Source organism: Varanus komodoensis, unplaced genomic scaffold (genome assembly GCF_004798865.1).
Source record: "Varanus komodoensis strain SLA01 unplaced genomic scaffold, ASM479886v1 scaffold63, whole genome shotgun sequence".
NCBI lineage: Eukaryota > Metazoa > Chordata > Lepidosauria > Squamata > Varanidae > Varanus > Varanus komodoensis.
In genome coordinates this window covers 2,376,479-2,401,060 of record NW_025336259.1, presented here as the reverse complement: position 1 = coordinate 2,401,060, position 24,582 = coordinate 2,376,479, and the positions used below count along the sequence as shown (strand labels likewise).

General features: G+C 49.8%; 1 protein-coding gene across 5 annotated transcripts in view; it reads right to left on the bottom strand.

The window, feature by feature from the left end:
- The window catches only part of ACER3 (alkaline ceramidase 3), a 43,772-nt gene continuing 19,190 nt past the window's right edge, over positions 1-24,582 (bottom strand). For 4 of the 5 annotated variants that reach the window (XM_044450130.1, XM_044450133.1, XM_044450132.1 and 1 more), the window contains 7 exons: positions 21,007-21,088; positions 19,806-19,841; positions 16,080-16,138; positions 14,003-14,104; positions 11,113-11,217; positions 10,552-10,597; positions 1-6,522 (listed from right to left, as the gene is read on the bottom strand). In XM_044450130.1, the coding sequence (XP_044306065.1) occupies positions 6,469-6,522; positions 10,552-10,597; positions 11,113-11,217; positions 14,003-14,104; positions 16,080-16,138; positions 19,806-19,841; positions 21,007-21,088 (484 nt within the window). In that variant the 3' untranslated portion in view covers positions 1-6,468. Of the gene's footprint in view, positions 6,523-10,132; positions 10,295-10,551; positions 10,598-11,112; positions 11,218-14,002; positions 14,105-16,079; positions 16,139-19,805; positions 19,842-21,006; positions 21,089-24,582 lie in introns of those variants that run through there. The other variant, XM_044450131.1, reaches the window with a different exon arrangement.

Sequence of the window (24,582 nt, the reverse complement as noted above, 5' to 3'; positions counted from 1 at the left end):
TTAAAAACAAAGATCCTTTAATAATTATCAATGTCAATATCAGCTATAAAGGCATAATTAATGTTTGAAGGGTAAATTGATTAAATACCTTTAAATCTGAAAAAGCCACTTTATTGCAAAATAATAGTGTGGGTGTGTTTATATATAAGCTTATTAGTTGACAGGAGTCCCATAGAAAGGTTTCAATATAGTATATCAAAATGCTTAAACATTATATATTACAATGGCTTTTATATACAGTTAAGCTGTAGTTTCATGATACAGCCACAGTATATTCACTTGTAAAGGTTTTTTTGTACATTAATAAACCCACAAATAAGTGTTAACACAAAGGCTGGTTGCTTTGTGTCCCATACCCCTTATGGCAACTCGGATCCATTTCCCTCTCCGACGGCAAATGCCACATTAAAATCAGTGCAATAATCAACATTCATTTGGCAGGACAAAATAAAATCAGAGTTTAGAGGCAGTCATAAAGAGGTATGTCTAAAAAATACTCCCAATGGTCTCTGGAGCTTATAGGGGCAATCCGCTGACATTGCAAGAGTAATAATGCAGCCAATAAGCTGCTGACTTAAAGGAGGGGAACGGAAAACTGTGGCTTCTTCGGGAAAAGCCTGGATAACGGACAGCTTGGGGATGGGCTGTCTTGGGATGGAAGAAAAGCAGACCTGAACAATGCACGTCACACATCAGGAAGACAGAAAGGCATATTAAGCAACCAGTGCAGATCCAGAGACCAGAGAGGAACCAGAAAGAAATGTTAAAACGAGTGGGAAAAGATTAGAAACCGAGGCCGAATTCAAAGAGCAGAGAAGTTAGTTCACGTGTTCCCAGAATCTTATCATTTCAGCTCGCCACCCAGGAAGCGGAATAGCTGGATGGTTCTCTGTGTGGAACGGCTATTCTTTCCACTAGGAAAAGCTCCCTGGGGACCACCTACCTCACCTCAAGTTTGGGAATGGGCACCTACATTTTACACACCTCTGGTCCCCTCTGGGAATTCCCGACTCCTCCAGGCACCTGTTGGCCCTGATCTCCTCCACTCTTCACTTTGGCCAACCCACCTTTTATATTAATTACCAAGTCTGACTCGTCAGCAGATGGGCTTGATTTCCGAAAACCCGCCAACTGTAGCTTAGTTCTCCTTGGGCAAAAGAGAGCAGATTTCACGGAGGGGGGCAAAGATGATGTTTAGACAGACCCGTTAAAGAGGGAGGCCTCTTTAATACTGGTCAGTATGCAAATACCACGATGCCCAACTTTGCTTCCACCGCATAGTCATCTGTCCAGTGCACAGATCCACCTGATGAGGCGGTTACAGGGAGAAGTTGCGTCTCGAGAATACAGCATCAAGCATCTTCCCAGAAAAGGTCGTGGTGCTCTGACGCACCACCAGACTTTTGTAGGAGAAAAGGCTGCGTACTCGAGGCAGTCGAAATCGGGGGCAGACTTCAAGAATGCTTTCCCCTAGAACTCAGAAGTCAGGTTACGAGAGGTCCAGGGGTCTAGTCTGGATCTTGGAACCGCCACTGCTGAACAAGGCGGGCTCAGAGACGCTTGCTACTCTGCTGCTAGTCCCCCAGAGCTGTGCTGGGAGACCCCAACCTTCCCACCTGCCACGAACAGGTGTGGCCTGTCCTCCATTTTTTTTTTAATGATCAAAACATTTGATAATCTGGTTTTGCAAATCAATCCAGCAAGTTATTGTCCCAATTTACTATTTCAACACCTTTGTGGCTGTGAGGAAAGCAGTTTTGCGAAATCTCTCTTTTGGGTCAGCTGGGCAAGATTCATACGCACCCACGGGTGAGCCTGCTGCAGAACCAGATCCCTGTGAAGGGCTTCTTAATCAACACAGTGGTTTTGGATCCATAGCCGAGATCAAAATGATTTCAGGGAAGTTAGGCTGCTGTGGGGATTGTCGCTTGCTGCACCTTCTCTCCAGGAGTGAGGTGAGCTGTTCCTGCCCATGGCACCCCATTTTTGGGGAAATCAAGAGGCAGTCGCAGCATTTGCAAGGTCAGGTTTTGGTTTCTGGACTTTGGGTGGTGGCTTCTTAGAGCCAAAGTACAGGTGACATTAAAGATGTGATTCAATCATTATTTTATTGATTTATTACACTTATATATTGCCCCATAGGTCAAAGGGCCCTCTGGGTGGTTTACAAGTTTAACATGAATTAAATTAGTAATAGTAGCTGCTTTGGGCAATAGCAGGGTAGAGACTGGGACTGGGACTGAGGTGGGCAAACAGCAGCAATTTGAAATCTGGCTTAAAACAGTTAAGCGGCAGAAGGTTGAAATTTGTTGGCTCCAGATCAGGAGTTACCCTCACCGCCTTCCAGCCAAGCTGCGACTATTAGCCCTTCTAATCAAAACTAAACCCAAGCCCTCCCCAAAGCAGGTCATGCTAAACCACAGGATTCACCTCATTGGCAGTTTGGCTCGACATGTCCACATTTATTCATGTGCTCCATTTCTAGTCCTTCTGGGAAGGCAGCCCGGATTTTACAAGGAACAATGATCCAGACACCCAGAGTTATGTGGCGTTGCACAATTCAAAAAGGCAGGCAGCAGAGAAGCGCGGTCAGAAAAGCACCTTCTTGCAAGCCTACAAGTGCAGTTTGTAAAGATACATTCAGAACAAACATGGGCTCCTTCAGCTAAGCCGGGAGAAGGGAGAGGCTCCCCGCAGAACGCTTCAGGGTGCAATCCTACACAAACTGGGACAGAAGGGCCCAGGCAGCCAGCAGGGCATGCTGGGAGTTGTAGGCCTTTTTTCTGCCTTAACTTGCACAGGGTTGTGCCTTTGGTTGCCTGGGGGTTGCAAGAATTGGCAGCCGAACCTGCAAGCAGCTAACGAAGGACTGAATGTGTCGCTTATACCCCCTAAAAAACCCCTGCTTTTCCTGAAGAACCCCTCGCTCCCTGGGGCTGGGTGCCAGTTTTGGAGATGCCCCCTGAAAAAGCTGAGGCTTGCAGGCGCGCGTAAACAGGTGGATGAGGCCGGAGCGCACAGGAGATCGATGCTGATGCGCAGCGGCCAGGCTGCGCTAAGGGGGCGGCTTTGGGCTCCCGGGAGTGCTTCGGCTCGTTCTCCAATCCCGCAGTGTTTCCCCCATGGCAACGGTCCGACCCTCTCCAGGATCGTCACAGGCAGTATTTTCCGTCAATGGGGAAATACCGAGTGTCGCCTGCGTCCTCATCCTCCACCCCGCACGGGACCAGCACCAAAACCCCTCGCTGCTCCATGCCCCACATCATGCAGTTGGGGAGTAGCCAGGGGTCCTTCCCAGGGGACGAGGGGGGCCCTTCTCAGACTGTCTGCGGCTTCGCCAGCCCCACAGGACTATCACGGTCCCAAAAGCAACTGATTATTCTATCAGGCTGACATGCTGCAGACAGACAGCCAGTTTCCTGTTCCCTTAGCATGCTACAAAAACCTGCAAGTAAAGAGCCCTTGCTTTGCTAGCAACCTGGTAGCTCCCTTAAAACAAGCAAGCCTGAAAGAAGTTTGGGAGGGAGAGCGGAGCTTTTCATCTCTCCGTGTGTGACCGCGCTCTGGGACAGAAGTCGTTCTTCTTTTTAGAACTGTAGGGTTTCTTCAATCCAGCTCCCCAAAAGGACCAGCCTGAAAATTAGTTTTACTCACTCGCTTTCTTTCTACCCATGGCAAGGAAAGTCACACCCTCCTTTGCCAGTCCCAGGTAAACAGCAGGCAGGTGAATAAAACAGAAGGCACAGCACTGCTTGCCTCCTCTGCCAGCCTACGTCTCCTATGCTGAGGACGATGGGCTTTTCTCTCTGCACATTTGGTGGGTGGCAAAGGAAGAAACTGTCCTTTTCCCAGTGGCCGGCAATGTGTCTGCACTCAGTGTGCAGAAAGCAAAGATCTGCCTCGCGCACCGGCAGAGCAATTAGCAGGTTCCCAGAGGAGGAGCCTGCAGACACGCAACCTGCTCTGCACATCACACCAGACGTCACACTGGATGCTCGTCTCTTCACTTAAGAGTGAAGCTGCCTCGGCTGGCTCACACTTGCTGTGTCCTTTTGTGTGGTGTGCACCCGGGCAGCAGGGGTTGTGGCAGGGTTAGCCAGCCCTTGTATAAACCACAGCGGATTGTTGGGATGTGTGAACTGGCTAATGGGTAGAGCGCATCTGTTGCATGCAAAAGGTTTCAGATTCAGTTCCTGGTGTCTCCAGGCCGGGACTTTGCACAAACCCTGCAAATGGCTCCTGCCAGTCTGTGCGGTCAATGCTGAGCTGAAAACCCGCAGGAAGCTCCCTGTTCTTAAAATGCTTCCAGAAATGGGATGGGAGCTGGATTTTAGGGTCTAAGCTCATGGGGGGAAGACACCACCTGTAGCTCAAGGGCTGGAAATTGCAGGCTCATTCTTTTGATTTGCGGTCGACCGCATGAGCAAATTACTCAGCTACAAGCATACATGATTTAAAAAGTGGCTCATTCACATGTTTTTAAGCTAGAGGGAAAGACAAAAGAATTTAGGGAAGGGTGCATTCTAGCCTCGGCTGTATGGGCATTCTTGTCCCAGGAATCCAGGAGTGGGGACATGGGGTCTGGGAGAGAAGCACACCTTCTGGGATTCGCAAGTTCAGATTGTGGGGGGGGGGGGGCTGGCTGGCTGGGGGATGCTGGGAGTTGTGGGACGTTCTTCTGTCCAACCCTGCACCAAGTTGTGTCTTAAGCGGTTGCGTGAATTGAGATACAGCCAAAGGCAGCAAATAAGCAGAGAGAAGCAGCAAAGGGCTGTCCTGTCTTTGATTTTTAGACCACAGACTGAGTTTCCTGATGATAAATGGGCCGAACAAGCTTGTTCGGGGTAGCCTTCCCCAACCAGGTGCCCGCCAACGTGCCATGCAGGCTGGGGAGGAGGGCAGCTGTGTATCGGGAAGGGCCGAGGCTGAGGAAAGTCCCCTTAAAAGGAGTGGATTTTTTAGGTAGCACAGTCATGAATTTAAGAACGAGAAGGCTGGCTGGCTGGCTGGCTGGCTGGCTGGCTGGCTGGCTGGCTGGCTGGCTGGCTGGCTGAAGAGGGGCTTGGTGAGCTGGAGATGAAACATTCAGAAGTGCAAGGGACACAGAGAAGAGGCGGCCACACGTTCACGACAGTCAAAGCGATGCTGTGCTTTGCACCACACTACGACAAGACAAACTTACTGGTTTCTCTATTCATACTTGAGGATGCTAGCACAAATGCACACCGCATGCACACCCTATCAGTGCGCAGGTTGTGCTCCATACAATCCAGCACACGTCAGCGAGAGGTGCTCAAAGCAGCAATTCTGCTTTTCGGGGGCTTTCTTTCTTTTTCCGGCTTAATTATTTACGTTACTACCCTGCCTGTCCTCCAAGGGGTTCAGAGTGGCAAAAAGTACCTTCCATCTCAACAAGGCTTTGATGGTATACTCTGGTAGGGTGTAAAGTTGCTCTTTTTAAAATAAGAAGTAGCCCTTGGTTACTTCTAAGCCATTCTTCAGGCTGGAATGGAAGTCCGCCTCCAAATTTCACATCCCAAATGGAGGCGGCGAGGGCAGGTTTGTGCCTTTAGCCGACCGATTTCCCAGGAGACGCAGCCAGTAATGGGGTTCGGGCTTCCCAGCTAACACAGGCTGCAGGCAGTTTGCAGTACCAGCAGACTGCACAGAGGCGTCAGAAAAGCATATTCTGGCAACATCCGGGCTATGTCTCTCTGGTTAATACTGTTTCATCCGTGCCCAAGTAATTACTCAGGCAGCTTGTGCAGTTGCGCTGGACAACTGGCCTTCTATTGAGAGATTCTTAGGTGCAACTATGCATGGAAATCTTGGGTGGGGGGGGTGATTTATTTGCATATGGAGCAAGCCAGAAAGGAATGCCCTACTTTCTAGACAGAACTGGGACATGGCACCTTGTTGAAAGAGCGGGGCTTCTAACCTGACTCTCCTTTATCTCTGCAAAGCAGTTTCAAGAAAGTGGCAGAATATCGCCCTATTACAATAGGCGCGTGGAACATGCTCCAGGCCACGGAGCCTCCTGCAACTCGGAGGGACTGTCCTTCCAAATTTGATTCCGGCATTTTGCGCCATTCAGGCTGCACTCATTTAATTTTCAACCACTGATGAAGAGTCTGCTTGGCCCAGTGGCAGCCAGGGCAACTTGCTTCTGAAAGGAATGCGTGCCCCTTTCCTGTGCCCGCTGCAACTCTGCCCAGCACCTGCAAGCCATCTAAGAAGTGTGTGAGAAAGACTGCGCTCTCATTTGGACTGGGGGGATAACCTCTAGTTGTGGCTTCCGTAGATACGTCGGTTCTCGGTTCTACATGATTCTCTGTGGCTCCAGGAGTAGAGAGGGGGAAAGAGATCTCTTGACAGTGCCAAGAATCCCCAGCGCATCAGTCAAAATGATTGCAGGATATCCTTATGCATCCAGGGTAGTGCCTCTTCGGTTTTGGCTAGAAGTCCTTGTCATTGCTTCTTGGTCAATTCTACTAAGAGAACAGGCCAAATCCCAAAGAGAAACTATTGAAAAGGAAGGAAAAAAGAGGGTTTCTTAGACTGCTGGGCAGAACACAGGAAAATATACAAAACCCTGGAGATCCTCTTCTGGTTATTAGTGATCTAATTATGCATCCCCACATTTCCCCCACAGAGGTTGTGTTATGCTTGCATGCTGGACAAAGGTGGGTAAGATATAGGTTGCCAGGCGATCAGCATCGGAAGACCTGGCCTTCTGATATGCTTTTTAAGGCAGCCTGCTCCGTGGGAAGCAGCGCACGAAGCTTTCCACAACACAGAGGCACTTTTCATCACCCACAGAAGCCAATTTTAAAAGTTGGCAACCTAGTAAAGAATAATTTAAGTTGATTGGGTGTTTATACCCTAAAGCCATCCTGCATTGCGAAGATGACTCTTGCCTCCTCCTCGTTTCTCAGGAAAGGCTGAGCCGATAAACACGGGACAGTCGGAAAGGCCGGCCTCACCCCTTCATCCTGCCTCAGCCAGGTGCACGGAACCTCAGCCCCCAGGAGGCTCGCTGGACCCCCCAGTCCAGCCTGATAAGCCCCCCTGACTCCTTCCAGGGATCTCAGTAGCTGGCGGGGAACTTGGCTGATGCTGGGAAGAGCGGCTACTTCTCCCAGATCTGTCGGACCCTGTCTGCTGCTTGCTGTCCCCCACAGGACATGTGGCACACAAACCCTGGGACTTGGCCAGCCATGGGAGAAAAGGCGGCTGCTCCCAGCACCCGGGTCCCTTTTTCTGCGCTGAGCCGCCGAGTCCCTTCCACCACGCGGACAGAGGCACGCTCTGGGCTGTGGCCAACAGCCCGGCGAACAGGGGCTGCCGCCTCTCAGGAAGACCGCGTGGCAAGGGGCAGGCCAGCTTGGCTCCCCACAGCAGTCTGAGAAGGAACAGCTGCAGGGCGCTCGCTTCCTTAGCAGAGGGAATGCTCAGTCCCCACTGCCAGGTGTCGGCAGCCAGGAGAGCCAAAGGGAGAGCCAAAGGGCTCCCGGGGGGTCTCCTGGTGAAATGTTTCATTTTGCATTTTGGTGATCTGCCATAAACTACTTCTGCGCATCAAAGCACGTGGCACAAATCTCCATGGTAAAATGAGGCCCTGCTTGCCGCCTCGTCAAGCAGCACGCCACGCCAACAGCTTTGGTGGTGTGCACAAGGTCTGCCTCCACCAAAGCACGCGTCTTGCCAGGATGGTGCAAGGGCATGCTGGTCCGCGAGGCCTGCCCGCCTGGCCAACCTGGCAGCTGTGCCAGAAGCACTGCACTCGTGGGTTTTCTGGGCTCTGTGAAGCCCGGCTGGTTCAGCGGAAACACAAGATCCCGGCAGCGACACTGCCTTTTGAAGCTCCCATTCCTGTGGTACCGGCCAGGGGGTCTGTTAGGTATTAGGAGAAAATTCCTGCCTGGGTACGTGTCCTCCGGGACATCTATTTATTTCAATTTTTTGTAACCCGCGCTTTACAGTATTTCAAAACTGCATGAGGGGCTCAGGGCTTTCTCAGTGCACAGGGCACATTTAAGCACTTTTATGTCCCGCTGATTTCAACTGGAGAAAGTTAAACCGCTTTCCTGCTGGAGCTTAGCCATAATTTCACTTTGGCCAGATTGTGGGTTAGTATTGTAAAAGGTACCACCTGTTTTATTATTGTGGGAAGTAACCTTGAGATGGGACTCACCCCTGAGGCACCCTCTAGAAAGAAGACAGGAGGTGCATTTATGACTCTTGTCCACTCAGTCACATTTGCTCAAGCTCAGCCTATGTATTTTTAGACTGAGAAAAGTCCTTCCTCTCTCAGCATTCCCGAGCCAGAATGCTGCGGGAACTGGAGGACTTTCCACTCCAAAAATGCACAGAATTTCACCCTTAGGCTAGTGGCCTATGTGCTGTTATTCTTTTTCCATTATTGTCCGTTGTTTCAATGTTTTTGTTCTTCCCAAGGACATTTAAGTGTTTTGAAGTTGTCTTTAGGGCCAAACTAAATATGAAGTCTGTCGGGTTAAGTAAATAGTCTGGATGGTCCTCGGAGGGTGCTTGTATTTTATACCCTCTTCCGCAGTTCAGAATGCTGCAAACCAATGCTAAGTCTTTTCAAGAATAAAATAAAAATGGGGAGGGGGAGCTGCCGTTTCATTGCATAATTATTCTTCAATTAAGTACGCCTATTAAAAAACAAACATTGAAGAGAAAACAGGCAGAGGGAGAGAGGGAAGAAGTGGGAGGCCTCTACTCCTGGCATCTGTGACTCAAGGGCCTACAAGATCTCACGTGGCTTGAGAGAATAAAAACCTTACGGTCCGCTTCCTGACTAGCAGCTCCACATGTTTAACGGATCAGAAAGACTTTCACTGATCCACTGAGGACAGGCAGCCCAAAGATAAAGTGAACAAGATGACAGAGCAGGCAAACCACGGACAAGGAAAACAAGAGCCATCAGAAGACCCTGATGCATAGAGGAGGAGAGTTATGCATGAAGCCTTGTCATTTGCTCATCACTGACGTCTCTGTCATCAGACTGACAGGAGCTATCCAGGGCTCCAGATAACGAATGGTCTTTCGCATCAGCTGCTACCTTCTGCTTTTCAGCAGAGATGTGCCAGGCATGGAACCAAAGATATGCAACACGTGTGCCTTGCCGCTCAGGGGTGGAGGAGAATGCAAGGGTGACCCTGCAGGGTCAGACGACAGGTCCAGCTAGGCTAGCACTCTCTTCTCTGGTGGCCCGCTAGCCGGGGATGAAGGCAGACGCCCTCTCCTGCAGCCCAAGCCCAGCTACAGCTCTCAAGAAGCACAGTGGCCCTAAACCCGGGAGAAGTACGACTCGGGGCCTGGCACAACCTCATGGAGCAACGTCGCAAAGACACCTGTCGCACTTCACCTGCTCAGCAGGGATGCGCACCTTTGCGAACACGGCTCCAGGTACGCCGTGCAAAATAGTCCACCATCCGGCAAGCTCAAGAGCTCCGACGGCAGGCAGCACAAGCAGCCTTCCTGTTTTAAAACGGCTAATCCAAGCTTTCCAAAGAATGGTTTCAACTTTGGGGGACTAAATGACTGGTTACGCAATATCTCAAGACTCTAAAGCAAACTGCCCCCACCTGGTGTCGTCCACATGGAAGTTACAGTACGATTACTACACGTATTACCCCACCTTGGTGCTCTTGCAAGAAGCCCAACGTAGCTGACGTGGTCCTCCTCCATCTTGCCCTTTCACCCTCACAACAGCCCTGTGAGGTAGGTTTGGCTGAGTGTCAGCCATTGGCCCAAAGTCACCCAGTGAGCTTTATGGCCCAGGGGAAACCAGAACCTGGGACTTTCAAGCCCCAGACCAACACCGTAACAACCAGATCTCCAGAGTCATGCTGGCTGGGAGTCACGGTGGCCGCGGTCCTAACCTTTCGGAAGACACCAGGTTGGGAAAGACTGCCTTGCGGTACTTTTGCTGGGCTACCTTATCCCAACAGATTAGAATTTGTGACAGGCCCCCTGAGAGTGCTGTGATTCATCAAATGGCCAGGAAGAAAAAGCTGACAGATTCCTTAACCACTGAACAGTCCCTTCTGACGTAGACAATTGTGCTCGTGACAAAATTAACTTGCTACACAAGGACTCAAGCAGGTGTACAACTTAACAAATTTATTGAGGGGGAAATGGACATTGCTGATTATATATTGGAAGTAAAATAAATAGACTTCAGGATACAATCTGCCCTTATATCCTCTTCTTAATGTTAGATTGACACAGCAGGTTTTATGTATGTCGTACATTTTGTTTTTTTCTATAATAAAAATAAAAAATACGTATGCGTCACTGCCACTATTACACACCTTGTTCTAACAAGTCCTAGTCATAAGAAGGGCCCTATTTCTGCTGCACAAGACCCGGATTACACCGAGGCACAATCCTGTGTATGCTGGGAGAGAAAACAAGTCCAGCATCCCCCAGCATGCCCCGGCCAGCATGATGGGAGATGCAGGCCATTTTTCTGTGCCTAACCATGTGCAGGGTTGTGCCTTTAAAATCCCAAATGCTTACCTTGACCTTTGGCCTGTACTTCAAGTAAAGTGTCCTTGAGTATAAGCTGGAAGAGACGGAGAGGCGAAACACAATTAAAAGAATCTGTGTATCTTGCGAGCTGCCAAGCTGAACACAGGCCCGCTACGGAAAACAGACACCCCTCTCGGTCTGGCCACCGGAGAGCCGTGAGAACAGAACGCCGTGGAGAAAGCGGCCTGCCCCCAGGCACCGGGGACGGGTCACCACACACTCGCGAGGCCTGCAAGCCCAGCATGTGACAGAGTGTGAACGAAACACCACAGGGCCGCTTGGCTGGCCGCAAGCAGAAGGTGGGGGGGGGCTTGCAAGCCCCCAGCTCACTCTCTGGACTGAGCCCGCCCCCTCCATCCACCCACCCACCACAACTGTGGGGGAACGAAGGGAGAGCAGCCCAGGGCGTCGCTCCACACTGAGAACGGGAACAGAGCGTTCACCAAGCAACCGGGATGCTCTGCAAGAAGGGCTTCTAGCTGCACAGCAGGTGGGGACCAGGGGAGGAGTTTCCCACCGAGAGCTGCCGGGAAGGGAAGGCCATCGCACCTGAACAAGATGTGGAGGTAAGAGCCGAGGCCCGTAAAAATGTGCCACCAAGCGTGGAACTGTGTCACGACGCTCACGAGCGGAGGCAGGCTCTCACGTATCGCCCTGTGGAGAGAAGCAACAAGATCGGTCAAACCTTTCCCCCCGTCTAAGCTGTCCAGTCACAGACTTGGGAACGAAAGCCGGCTTTCTAGGAAGAATGGGCAAGGCAAACACGACCTTTTCTTCCCTAGACAGCTTGCTGAAGACGGATTTTCCATTCTTTCAGCGGGAGCACTGCAGCCAAGTTGCATGACCCGAGAGCGACCTACACCACGCTGCCTGCTCTGCAAGTAGATGCCTCACTGCCCGGGAAAGGCTGTGCGCAGCCCCAGGGCTCGCCTTTGCAGATCGCCTTTCAAATGCCCCGGGAGGCCTTCCTGACTCGAGACGAGAGCTGCTTCTTGCAACTTTTGGTTAATTTGATATAGATGGAATTGGTTTCGGCTCCGGGGCAGGCTCGCCCCAGTGGCTGTAAAGGAGACAGCTGAAAACAGACCCCTGCGGTAACGGAGCAAAAAGCCCACGTTCAGGCAGCTCTTCTCTGCAGCCTGAGATTTGCTGATGAAGGTGCCCCCGTTCAGGCCACCCTGGACCCTGCTGAGCCTCAAGAATGTAAGAAGGGCCCTGGCGGAACAGAGCGAGGACCCACCTGGTTCAGCATCTCGCTCACACAGTGGCCAACCAGCTGCTCAAGAGGAAGCTGCGACGACACCCTCATGCCCATGATCCCCAGCACCTGGTACTCAGAGGCGTATGAACTTGAAGACTGGCTCATGCACAGGGTCATCTAGACTAGTAGCCACTGGCAGCCCTCCTGCTCTGTAGCTCTGGCCAGCCCCCTTTCGGGGCTGCCCACACGGGCGGCTGTCGTGGCATCTTGTGAGGCTGGATCCCGTGGCTGGGCCCACGTGCCGTGCAGAGGGCTCCCTCTGGCCTGTCCCGAATCTTCCCCCCACCTGCCTCATGGGATGGCAAACTGGGTTTCTGGGTTTCGGTGTTCTGCCAGAGGGAGAACACTTCCCTTAGCTCGTCTCGCCACACTGTGCCTCCCTTTCCCTAAAGAGCCCCCCACCTGCTGCAGCCTTTCCTCAGAGGGGGGTTTTCAGTGTTTGCATCAAGGGCACGCATCCCCTCGGACTGCCTGGGCAAGTGCCCGGACTCCCCTGCTGTGAGCTGGCCAGGATAAAATAGGAAGCCCCTATTCAGATGCAGTTCCAAGAGCCCAGAAGGCAGACAAATGTGAGAGCGTAAACTGATATTTAAATTAAAAGTTGTTTGGGACATTCAAGCTGGCATATTATTATTTTGTCCAGTTTTTTAAAAATGAAGGAAAGGCAAGGTTCTGGTCCTCATGATGTGTGAAGAGACCTTCCTCCTGAACATGATCAGTTAATTGCTCTGGGAAGGGGAGGTGACCACCTCATTTGAGTAGAGTTTCAAAACATAGGCCCATCTAAACCTGTATTTGCAGCATATCATGAAGATCAACAAGTGCCTCCAGGATATCCCTACATTTAGCCAGGAAAACTACCACATGGAAAGGTCACCAGCTCTATGGTAGTCCTTTCACGAACTCTCTCTCTCTTTTATATCCCGCCCTTCACAATGTCTCAGGGTGGTAATACAATAAAATAAAGATACAGCATCCAAATTATAGTAGATAAAATCCAATCGTAAAACACTACTAACATTTAAAATAATGGGAAAATAAAAAGATTTTGGCCTGGAGCAAAAATGGAAAAAGCATGGATGCCAGGCACACCTCTCGAGGGAACCCGTTCCATAGCCAGGGTGCCAGCAGAGAAGGCTCTACTCCAGGTAGCCACTCTCCTGTTCTCCTTCAGAGAGGGCTCCTGAAGAAGGACCTTCACTCCGGACCTTAGGGGCTGGGTAGGTATATGTAGGAGGTGCTCCTTCAGATATCCAGGTACTAAGCCATTTAGGGCTTTATAAGTCATCACCAGCACCTCAAGTTGGGCCCAGACTTCAACTGGAAGCCAGCGCAGATGGTACAGGACCGGCATTGTGTGTGTATTTCTGCTGGTCCCAGCAACCTGGCTGCTCTATTCTGGACCAACTGAAGTATCCAGACCAGTGCAGCGTAGGGCCACAAGGCTGGTGGCTGGTTTCAGGGATGGGGTCTGAGGCGAGGCTGAGGGAATTGGTCTCTTCAGCCTGGAGAGGAGGAGACTCAGAAGAGATCTGTTGGCAACATGCAGATACGTGAGGGGGTGTCACATGGAGGTGGGGAGAGGCCTGTTCTCCCCTGCAGAGGAAGGCAGGATGCGCTCCAACGGAGCAAAGCTCAGGGAACCCAGGTTCCATTTGGATGCCAGGAAGCACTTCCTGACAGTCAGGACCCCGAGGGTGTGGAATGGGCTTCCTCGGGAGGTGGCTGAGGCCCCATCGGTGCGGGTGTTCAAGGACAGGCACATGGTGGGCATGTCGTGAGTGGAGCCGGCTGGAGCCGGGGGTCAGACTACATGGCCCGGGAGGTCCCTTCTGACTCGTTCTGTTTCTATGTTTCAAGGGCAGCCCCATGTAGAGTGTGTTACAATAGTCCTATTTAATTTGGTTTCTTCGCACTGCAATAATCGTAGCTGTATTAACGTACACAGCCCAATGACTCGTTACAACTCAACCTCACTCCTGCTGGCCAGCAAGCCATCAGGCAAGCAGGAGCTACCTGGCCATGTACTTTCACCAGGAGATGCTGCAACAGAGACAGGGGAGAGGGGCCAGCAGCAGCCGCACGAGAGGCAGAAGGCTGCAGGGTGGGCTCTAGAGGCACATTGCCAAAATGCACGGTCAGGACCTTAACAAGAAAAGTTAACGACAATTCACTCACCTCAGTTTCTCGCAGAAAATGTTGTCTACGTTCCAGAGGAAAAAACCCAGCAAAAAAATGGTCAGGGATGTATAGCCCAGCCCCCTGAGCCATGGATACACCCTAGAGAGAGACAGAACGACGTCTTAGGGGCCTCAGAGCAGGTTACTGTCCACTCGACACAATCTTCAGTGCCAACTTTTAAGGACAGGAGGGAGGAAAGGGCTGCTGGGCCGGGCAACAGCCAGCGCAGGCAAACGAGCTGGAGCTGTGAGCCTTTCCGCACTGCTCCCAGATGGCTGAGTTCTTTGCGCTGTATGCCTTCGCACGGGCACAGGTCATTCCAAGGTTCCAGCACGTCATAAGCACCCAAGGAAAGCCATGCAGGATCAGGCCAAAGGTCCATCCAGTCCAGCACTCTGCACACACGGTGGCAAACCAGCTGCTCCAGGACCCCTCCAGCAGGACGGGTGCAAGACCTCCTCCTGCCCAGCTCCTCAGCAATTGGTTTATGCAGGCATGGTGCCTCTGCTGAAGGAGGGAGCATGTAGCCCGCAAGGCTAGTAGCCACGGATAGCGTCCTCCTCCTCCTCCTCCTCCAGGAATCTGCCCAATCCCTTTTTGAAACCCTCAGTTTGGTGGCCATCACCACCACTTCCCGTGCCACAAGTTAACTATGCTGTGTGAAGGAGGACCTCCTTTTTCTATCTGAAACCTCCCACCACTCAGCTTCATGGGATGACCCCGGGTTCTGTCTCCACACGTGTGCAATTCTAAATTCCTCTGTCACAACTCCTCTTCCTCACCTGTTTTCTAAGCTAAAGAGTCCCAGTTGTTGCATGAGCTGCTTGTCCTAGCAGAGTTCCTCCAGTACCCTGTTCATTTTCGCTGCCCTTCTCTGTATTTTTTCCAACTCAATTATGTCCTTTCTTAGGTAAGGTGCCCAAAAATGAACATCAACATTCCAAGTGTGGTCACAGCAAAGATAAGGGAAGTGAGATTTTGGCAGTTCTATTTTCTATTCCGCTTCTAATTAAGCCTAGTGTGGAGTTTCTCTTCTTCACGCATGGCAGCTGCATACTGAGCTGGCATTTCCATCCAGCGGTCTGCCACCATCCCAAGATCCCTTTCCTGCTCGGTCCTTTTCTTGCTTGCTTTCTTTCTTGTGGCCTGCCTGTCTGCACCATACAGCTGGCAGGAAACCCCAGGCGGGCAAGGAACTACTTTAAATGTGCGGCAGGCGTCACCCAAATTGAGAAAGAGCTTTTACACTGTCATCAGATGCGTGCTTGAAAGCCAATAAGCTTCCTTGCAGAAATCTGGTCACAGAAAAACCTCCTTCCCCACTTCACTGCTACTCACATCACCAGATGCAACGGGCCTTTGCCGGAATCTGAGTCAGGCGAAGGCGCTCTCCTCCCTATTCCGCTCACGTCCACGTAAAGGCTAATGATGTGGTCCAACCCAGCCTTCCTCTCCCATCAACCCCGGTCAACAGACCAGGCTGTTCTAAGTCTACCTACTAATCACCTATGCCCTAATTACCCACTTCCTGTTCTTTAAAAGGATCCTGTTTTCTTACTCTGCTCTTGCAAGCAAGCTCTAATTTCAGAGCAGAAATGCCATACTCAGGATTTGGGTACACGTCAGCCAGTTTCACCAAAAAAGGCCAAACGACACGACAGCAAAGTGGCGATACTATTTTCCTTGCAGGCTGCAGAAACATGTACAGACGAGCTCCTTTGCCAGTCACATGGGATGCTGCTCTCCGTATGGGTCAGCAGCACTTTGCTTGATGGGCGGGGGGAACCCAGAAGAAACTGTGCCCTGATGGCAGCTTCCCAGTGGAGTCACTAAGGGGCTTTTCTGTGAACCACAAAGGTGACTGTTAACAAGAGCACTGGTGCACAGGAACACAATTATTCCTATCCAAAACCGATAATGCCCGAGAGAAATCCAGCAGCAGTTTAATAATGCCCATCAGAAAGGCCAGTGGGTAAGAGGTCTCTGGGAAGCCCAGGAGGACAATTCCAGTTTCTCACAGAAAGCTGCTCTGCTCGTTAATTTGCTGCCACTTCCAGATTTACTCATTACTTACCATAGCACTATATATACAGAACGGAGTACCAGAAGCGCCACCAGCGTCCCATACATAACCTGTGGGCAAAGGAAGTGGGGAGGTGTTACATTTCTCTCTCCAGTGAGGCTTGCAAGACACCGCGCTCCCTTTTCGCAAGCTCATTCCACTTTTAAGTTTCTTTGCGCAAAAGGAAACACATTCAAGGCTGGTTACATTTTGGTTCCATGCAGCTAAAAAGGAAAAAAAAAAAACCCTCAATAAATTGTGACATAAGGGAGGAGGCAGTGGCCAGGCTTCCAGAGAGAAATGCGCTGACTTAGATTTCTCTTCCCTGCCTCGGAAACCATACTTCAGTTCAATTCATGCACCAGATGAATTTTGCTCACAGAAACTCTTAATGCAAAAAGCCCTTTTGCTTCCGAGTTATGCTAGTTCAGCTGCTGCTGCACATTTCTCCAAGACTTTCCATGGGTTAATGTGCCTTGGGAGTGGCTGTTAAGACAATAATCTGATTTTCCGTCATGGGCTGCACAGCCAGATAAAATACGCTCCACTGTTCTTTTACTGTTGCCACTTCTTTTCACTCTGCCTTTTCTCCTCAACATCCACTGCTAAAGCTGCCATTCAGATGACCATCCAGTGCCTTTAGTTCGCGAAGCCTTTCCAGGTTTTACCCTCTCAACATGCTCCACCTCCCCCCTTTGTTCACCAAAACTCCAAAGAGGATTCTAGTATCTTCCAGAGCTGCTAAACTCTTTTATTTCCTCCTCTGATAACAGCACATCACACTGCAGAGTGCAAAGCAGGCCTTGAATATACAGAACCAAAATGCAACCGACGGATGGGGAGCCTTTTTCAGCTCAAGGGCTGTATTTCCCGGCAGCCAACTTTCCAGCGACATGCCCACCCACCCCCGCCACACACACACACACACACACACACTGCATTCACAAAGATCCCCACAGCCACGGAACGTCACCTGCAGAGCCATCCATACAAGACACCCCAGACACAACCAGAGTTAATCCTGCTCTCCTCCCGTGTTCTCTACAAAGAGTACCCACCCCGGCCAGGCTTGAAAAGAAATCTTCTGCTAGTCACTACTCTAGTACTACTTTCCCAAGCCTAAGTAAGGAGGACGAGTATGTTCACAGAGGAGGAAGCGTCTACAGGCCACAGCTCCCGGATTCCCTGCTTCTTGTTCACTGGTTTGCATCCAAGTCCATATCCACGCATTCCAAGCATGCTGGATTCTCTCCTTCCTCCATACAGCCTTCCCCAACTTGGTCTGCTGGCTAGGAGCTGCCAATTCTCCACCTGAGTCTGACAATCTGCCTGCACATTCACTAAGCTCCAGTAGACATCAAAAGGGACTGGCAAGCTGGGGGGGGGGGAGGAGGAGGAGGAAGAGGAGGAGAGATCAGCAGCAGAAGCAGCATGCAGAAAGCAAGGAGAGCGCACGTGTCCATCTCTGACATATGCTGTGCATTTATTTAACGTGCTATTGTGAAAACGGGCTCTGTAATCCTCGTTGGCTGGAAAGACGTGTTTAAGTGAATTCTCACACGGGTTTCAGGAGACCTGTCGCCACCTGTTCATACAGGATGCTTTCGCTGGCCCAAAAAGGGTATTACACAAATAGGGATTTTAGCCTCTGCTATAATGAACCAGGCTTCCCAACCTGATGCCCTCCAGGCATGGCAGACTGTGACTCCCCCATCACTCCCTAGGTGGTACAACCTACGGCAAGGCTGGCTGAGGAAGATGGAGGCTGACATCCAACATCTCCAGAGGGGACCGGTTTGGGGAAGGGTTCTATGAAGAAGAGATTCCAACATGCTTGGAATGCAGGCATGACTGAATATGCCTTAACAATTAGGCTGAAAAATAGAAATAGGGAGTGTTTCCTAGTCCCGGTCTGTTTAAGAAAGTTATTTATATCATGTGCAGAATGAAAAGCTAGTGGTATAAGAACACAATGCCACTGTGAGGCAAGTTTACTAATACTTAATCAGGCAATTAACTCTGCGTGCCCTTCAGCACCTCATTTGGCTAGAAGGTGGAAACAATACTACCAGGAGCTTGCCAAGAAAGGCAGATTATTGCTCAACATAAACTGAAGTTTAAACATTCAGAAAGATGTTTCCACCTCATGGCACAGGAAAAAGAAATAACTCAGATTCAGACATTTGTGGTGCGGGGAGAGAAACCAGCAAGTTTCCTTTGCTGGAGCAGAGGCAGAAAAGCACCCAGCCATACTGATTTTCTCGGTGTTTTAAAAATCTGATGCAGGCATGCAGAAGTCTAAATATTTTCTTACAATGCAATCCTCTGGCTATTTACTCGGAATCAAATTCCCTCTGTAACTGGTGGGTTGCATTCAGGGTTGTCCCCTCAGTTGGGCACTGAGAAATGGGATATCCGTTCTGGAGGGCCAAGCATCTTGTTTCTAGACAGTTTAATCAGGACAATTACGGAAGGTATTAGTCTGAGCAGTAGATTTACTACACTGTAAGCTTGAAGCCACTCTTTCACAAGGGTCTTGGGTGGCTGAAAGGCTGTTCAAGGAAGGGGAGAGAAAACAGGAAGGGACCTATGAGAAGAGATGTGGATTGTGAGGTGAGGTTCTTTGTTACAGCTTTTAACCACAAAAGGCTTGTTATATTCTGATCATTAAGTTTTAGTCACTCTTGAAACAATGTATTTGGCAATTACAACAGAACGGAATTCCTATGCTTCAAGATACTTGTGGCCTGTGAGTCAGATCTAATCCCAAAGAACATCTATCTAGCTCCTGGCATGCCTACATTTTACTTGAAGTCTAAAAAAATGTTTGGCTAAATATCTGCAAAGCAAAGAAATGTGTAAGAAAGATAATCCGTATTGGAATATTATGCTTTGTTTTGTTTTATTCATGATGGCATGGTTTGTATGTAGTGGTATTCCATCCGTTCAAAAAAGCAGAATAGAGTGGCCCTGTTCAGACATAACAACAGTGCATCAGTTAAATATCCCACAGGCTGTCAGGACAAGTGCTGCCACTTCTGCTTCAATTATACAACTCACAACCGGCTCCTTCATGAACTGGGGAGTGTGATATCAAAGCCGGAGTTTCAGGGGAATTCCATTCAACTACTTCTGGAGGCGGTGGGTTGGTCAGAGCTTATGGAGGCATGTTGCAGCAAAGGGTTTGAGCACTTTTGCAACCAACAAGTGCCAGTTTGCTTTTGTACATTTAATGTTTGTGCCACAAGAAACACATTTTGCATCTTCACAGTCTTACAGCAAATGATGGCAAGGCCAAACAAACCCATTTAAATTCCAGGTTGTAACAGAACAAAATGAAGAAAATTCAAAGGGCTTGTGGATGTCATGTTCGCAACCTAGGAAGAAGCCAAATCTAAGTTGTGGAGTAAAAGCAGAAATGGTGGTGCTTGTCCTCAAAAGCTCGATGTTTATTTAACCAATGGGCTGCCATTACATGTAAACAAGGTCGTGAGGTATGCAATATAGGTATGTATTGGGTTGGCAGGCAACGCTATGCTTGAGCACATGTGCTCCGTAGTGGCAATGCCTGTTTCGCATGACATCTCTTCACTGGTGAGGAAACTGGTGGTTCCGGCAAAATGCCTCAGGCCCCATGGATACAAACGCTCGGCCAAGGCACCCAAGAAACGCCTCCAATGTTCCATGATACACAACTATACCCCTTATGTCTCAGCTGAAGAAAAGAGCAACAATTACCTGATGGAACACAGGTTGTTTCCAATTTAGGTACACCTGTAGAAGATAAACACAGAGTGTAAGTATAGAGCGCCTCTTCCTAGCTTTCACCACAGAGGACCCACGTGTGGCGAGAGAGCTGCCAGTGGCCCGCTGAGGATGCCGCTAAGCTCACATTCAGACGGATGCAGCAGCCGCTGCAGGTTTAAAGGAGTGTCAGACGCTGCCTTGTCCTGTGGCAGACCCTTGGCCCATCTGGCCAGGGTTACTGACATGGATGGGCCGTCGCAGGTCTTGGGCACGAGTCTTTGTTCCAGTCCTAGCCGGAGATGCCGAGGATCGAACCTGGGACTAGGGCCGGATAACACTCACAGGAACCCGTCTCTCTGGCATTCGAAGACTTCCCCTTGGGCTCGGCCCAGTCTTGGAAAGCGAGTTGAGCTGAGCTGAGCTGAGAAGTCTGCAGATGCTCATGGAACCTCCTTCCATGTCAGGTTCAGCAGGACAAAGAACAGCTGCTGTGTGTGGCACGGAAGCAGGACGGTGAGTGTGCAGTAGGGCCCGATCCTGGCAAGCGCCCGCAAACAGTGGCTGTGCTCGCCAGGAACGTGGACTCAGGGCCACAACAAAGTGGGCCAGAAACCAGGGAGTCGAGATCCAGGGAAACGAAGAGATCCCCCCCCCCCCGAATGGATTCTTCCACATGCTGAGACCTTTTGTCTGCAAAACACCCGTTCCTGCCCCACCTCAGCAATTCAAATGGAAATTTACACCAAAGCACAAGGGGCATTTTACACTGACATTCAGAATACAGCAAGCCACTCAAAATTAGAAGACACTGGTAGAAGCTGTTCTGTAGGGCACTGCTGTGGATTCATCTGGAGTTGGGTATACGATGTTTGGTACTTATTATTATATTTACAGCCCACCCTTTTTCCTTCCAAGGAAGTAAAGGTGGCTTACATCATTCTCCTCCTCTTGACTGCATCCCCAGAAAACAACCCAGTGAGCTCCGTGGCTGAGCAGGGACTGGAACCCAGATCACTGGAGTCCCAATCCTGTGGTCTAAATCCCCACACCACACATGCCGTCTCTTTTTTTGCAAAAGAGAAAGGGAAGCAGTGGATTATGAAGAAGCTGTGTGCCGATGGCAGAAGAGAAAGGATCTACCCCACCTGTAACCTTCCCTGCCCCAAGAATTCCACAACATGCTTTAGCTTACTATGGTGACGCCAGTGCTGTAGGCTATTAGTAGAAACAGGAGTGGATAATTGATCGTTTTCTTGTACTTGAAGCATTCGGACCTGAGACAGACACAAACACAACAGGTGATGAGGGACAGGAATAACAAAAGGAATTAAGCACACACGTCGTCTTCCCAGGTTTGTAATGAGAGATGGCGGAGGAGCGACAGGCTGAGACGCTCCTTGCATCCTGAACTCCTCAGCAGAACTCAGCATCACAGAGCCAGGAGGGGCCTCATAGGTCATCTCGCCCAACCGTGTCAAGGGAGAAGCTGTGTGGAAAGCGCTCCCAGCCAATCTGCCATGCTTTGGCCTTCCTGGAAATCTCAATGCTTATTGCCAACACATGAAAAAAGAGAAATGTTGAGGTGGGGCTGGGGGGGGGGTGCTCCCTCCTGCTCAGCATCCTGAACTGAAGGTGGTGCATGAACCCCCTTGAGATCCTACGGATGAATAAATAACCAATACACGATTTCAAAAAGAAATGGATGCTCATAGCATACTTCCCATGTTTCCCCGAAAATAAGACCTATCGCGAAAATAAGACCTAATACTATTTTTGGTACTTGCTAAAAAATAAGACCTACCCCGAAAATAAGACCTAGTGTGTTTCTGTGAGCCAAAAAAAATATGACAGTGTCTTATTTTCGGGGAAACACGGTACTCCTTCCACCTGATGCCCAGGTGTTGTAAGCTTGTGTGTAAAGACCTGCCAGACCTCTCTCTCCGGAGATAATGGCGGGATAAAAGCCATCCATGCACACACAGGGCAGCCTGTTTGAGCCACTCTTAAAAACTGTTTGCTCACTTAGGATAAGGTGGAACATTTCACTGCTTCATTCTCCTTTCGAAAAATTATGCCACCATAGCACATCCAAAATGCAACATGTAGTTAAGGGGAAATCATTTTTGCAGGGGAAGACATCAGCCATGGCACGCAACAACTCAACCCCCGCTCCCGAGCTACCAGAAAGTGTACTTGCAAGTTTGTCAAGGCGCGGGCGGGAATGCTCAATTACTTACTAAGCAAATTATGTAGTGCAACACAAAACAGGGCAGCTATAATTATTCTCTGAACAGTGTGTACAGCCAGGCAGAAGCTCTACAAGGAGTCTGGCAGCAGGAAGGTTTGTTCCAAAAATGGAAACAAAAGGTAATTTGTTCTCAGTGATGAGTGGGCTCCATGTGGGCCGCAGGACCACCGTGCAAGCACAAGACTCCAGCACCCAGCTCAGCTGAGCACCTGAAGCTCCCACAATCTGTTTTAGGAGAAATGCCGCCGCCAACCCAGCATGCAAATGCGGTTTGAGTGCAACTGCACCGTTCGTTAATGGAAGCCAAGGGGGCATCGGACTGCATTCCATGCCATGTAGAGATGTCTGTTTCACCTTTTCTTCTGCCTTCAACTTCATGTCCATTACTCTTTTCCTCTCCAAAGCCCAAACACAGAAAATTAAGTTGGGAAAACTAAGCAGGCGCAAACTTTGTTGTGCTTGCAGAATCAGTAGGCCAAACAGCCCCTGACGGACCATGCAGAGGCCAATGTCTCCAAAACCGTGGATTTCTTCTTCCGTAAGAGCTAGAAAAAGAAGTGTTGCCTGTGGGCAGTTTCTGGAGCGTGATGTTGCCGCTGATCCCCAGAGGGTGCACTGTCGCATCCTCGTATCTGGGAGCCAGCTAAGTTACCTCAGCCCAATCATCTCCTTCACTGAGTGACTGCAGAACTTTGCCCTCGCCCGGGGGGAGGCGGGGGCCTTGGCGTGCCGCCTGCCACTGGGCCGCGTGCTACCAGCCCCGTGCTGTTCACCCGCACAGATGCTACCGTTCCGTTTCCCCAGAGAAGGCTCCTTCCCGGTCCTCCCTGGCAATGCCAGCCACTGAGTCTGGGACGTTTAAAGGGTACCATCTCCCTCTGAGGTACAACCCTGCACTCAGAAAGAGAGAGAGCACAGAGGGACCGGATGCTCTGGTGAAAGGATGTGGGGGAAGGCCAAACGTCGGAGGTGAGCAAATTAGTCAGGGCAGGGCATCGTGCTCCATGCTCAACGCAAATTTGCACTCAACCCCAAATCCTTCACATGATCTTAATTCTTAATTCCATGACCAGTGCAAGTAATACATATTGAGGTTGTGTGTACAATCAAACTGCAGAAAAGTATGCCCTGAAACATTTTTCTTTTTTTCATAACCAGTCCATTGTTTTCTGTAGTTTTGTGTATACACATGGGAGAATTAGAATCTTGCTACTTAAAAGGAAAGCAAAAGAGTGTGCCAAGAAACCAAACACCCTTCAGGAAACCACCAGTTTATATGCTAAAGACCAACCCCGATAAAAACTTCTTTCTCTGCTGACAGAAGGACCACAGAGGGAGATGCAGGAATTCCAGAGCTTGGGAGCAGCCACTGAGGGGGACCTGTCTTGCATCCCCACCAGACTGATGGTGGCAGGAATGAGGAACAACTTAAAAGTGAGGCAGGTTCACCTGGGAGAAAGCAGCCTGGTCTGAATTCATACACAGCTATATTGGTCATAACCAGCACTTGGAATGGTGCGTGCTGGACAGTAAAGCTGTTGTAAAAAGGGACTTAAATGCTCTCTGAGCTTCTAATGCTTGTGCGAACTCTCAGTTAAAAAATATTTGCAAATGCAACCAAAAGTAACAGCAGCAACAACAAAAAAGCAAAACAGGGAGAAGAACGGAAAGAGTAGGAAGGGTTTCAGCACCCCCATTTCAAATAGGTATGCTGATATACGTAAATAAGCATGCACATGAAATCAATGGCTGTAGGAGATATGCCCAAACAGAGGCAGTGCACTAAGATCTTCAGTCCACTGAGGATGTTTTCCTTGCAGTACAATCTGCCATCCATCTGCCAATCCCCACATCACAGAGACATAATCTAAAAGTGCATGGACATCCGCTATTCACAGGTTTTTCAGGAACAAACTTTGCTTGGGCAATGACTTCCCACCAAACAGAAGCCATGACATGCCCGTATCGTCTGCCTCAATTGAGGCACTGCCTTCATTATGCTGTCAGCCTCTGGCAGAGCTTGCCAGCTCCTCCTTAATAAATCTCTGTTGTGTCCCATATCCATGAAACACCCATTTTTGCTCAATCAGTCTCCATGTTACATCCACAGAAATATCACACATAAAACCTAAGGTGACTTTCCACTGATTCACCTGCATAGATCATTCCAGGTCCTTCCGCTGACAATCAGAAGGTCTATCTGACTACGTTGTGATAGACTTCCATGAACAGCGGTTGTGGGCTGAAATTCCTATTATTATTATTTTTTCCTTACAGTAGCCTAATGTTTGTTGGGGACTGAGCCCATTTGCCAGCCCCAGGATGTGGACAGCTAAAATGGCAAGTTCTCAAAACTTCTTTCCATGAACATAAGCACTCATATGTTCATCTAAATGTTTGTTTGTGTTAACAATGGGTTGGTGCATTTTGTATCTATGTGGGAGAGTATCATCTCTGTAATAAGAAATTGTGTAAACAGTTCTCATTGTCCAGCAGAAAGCACATTTCTCTTTAGCCTAG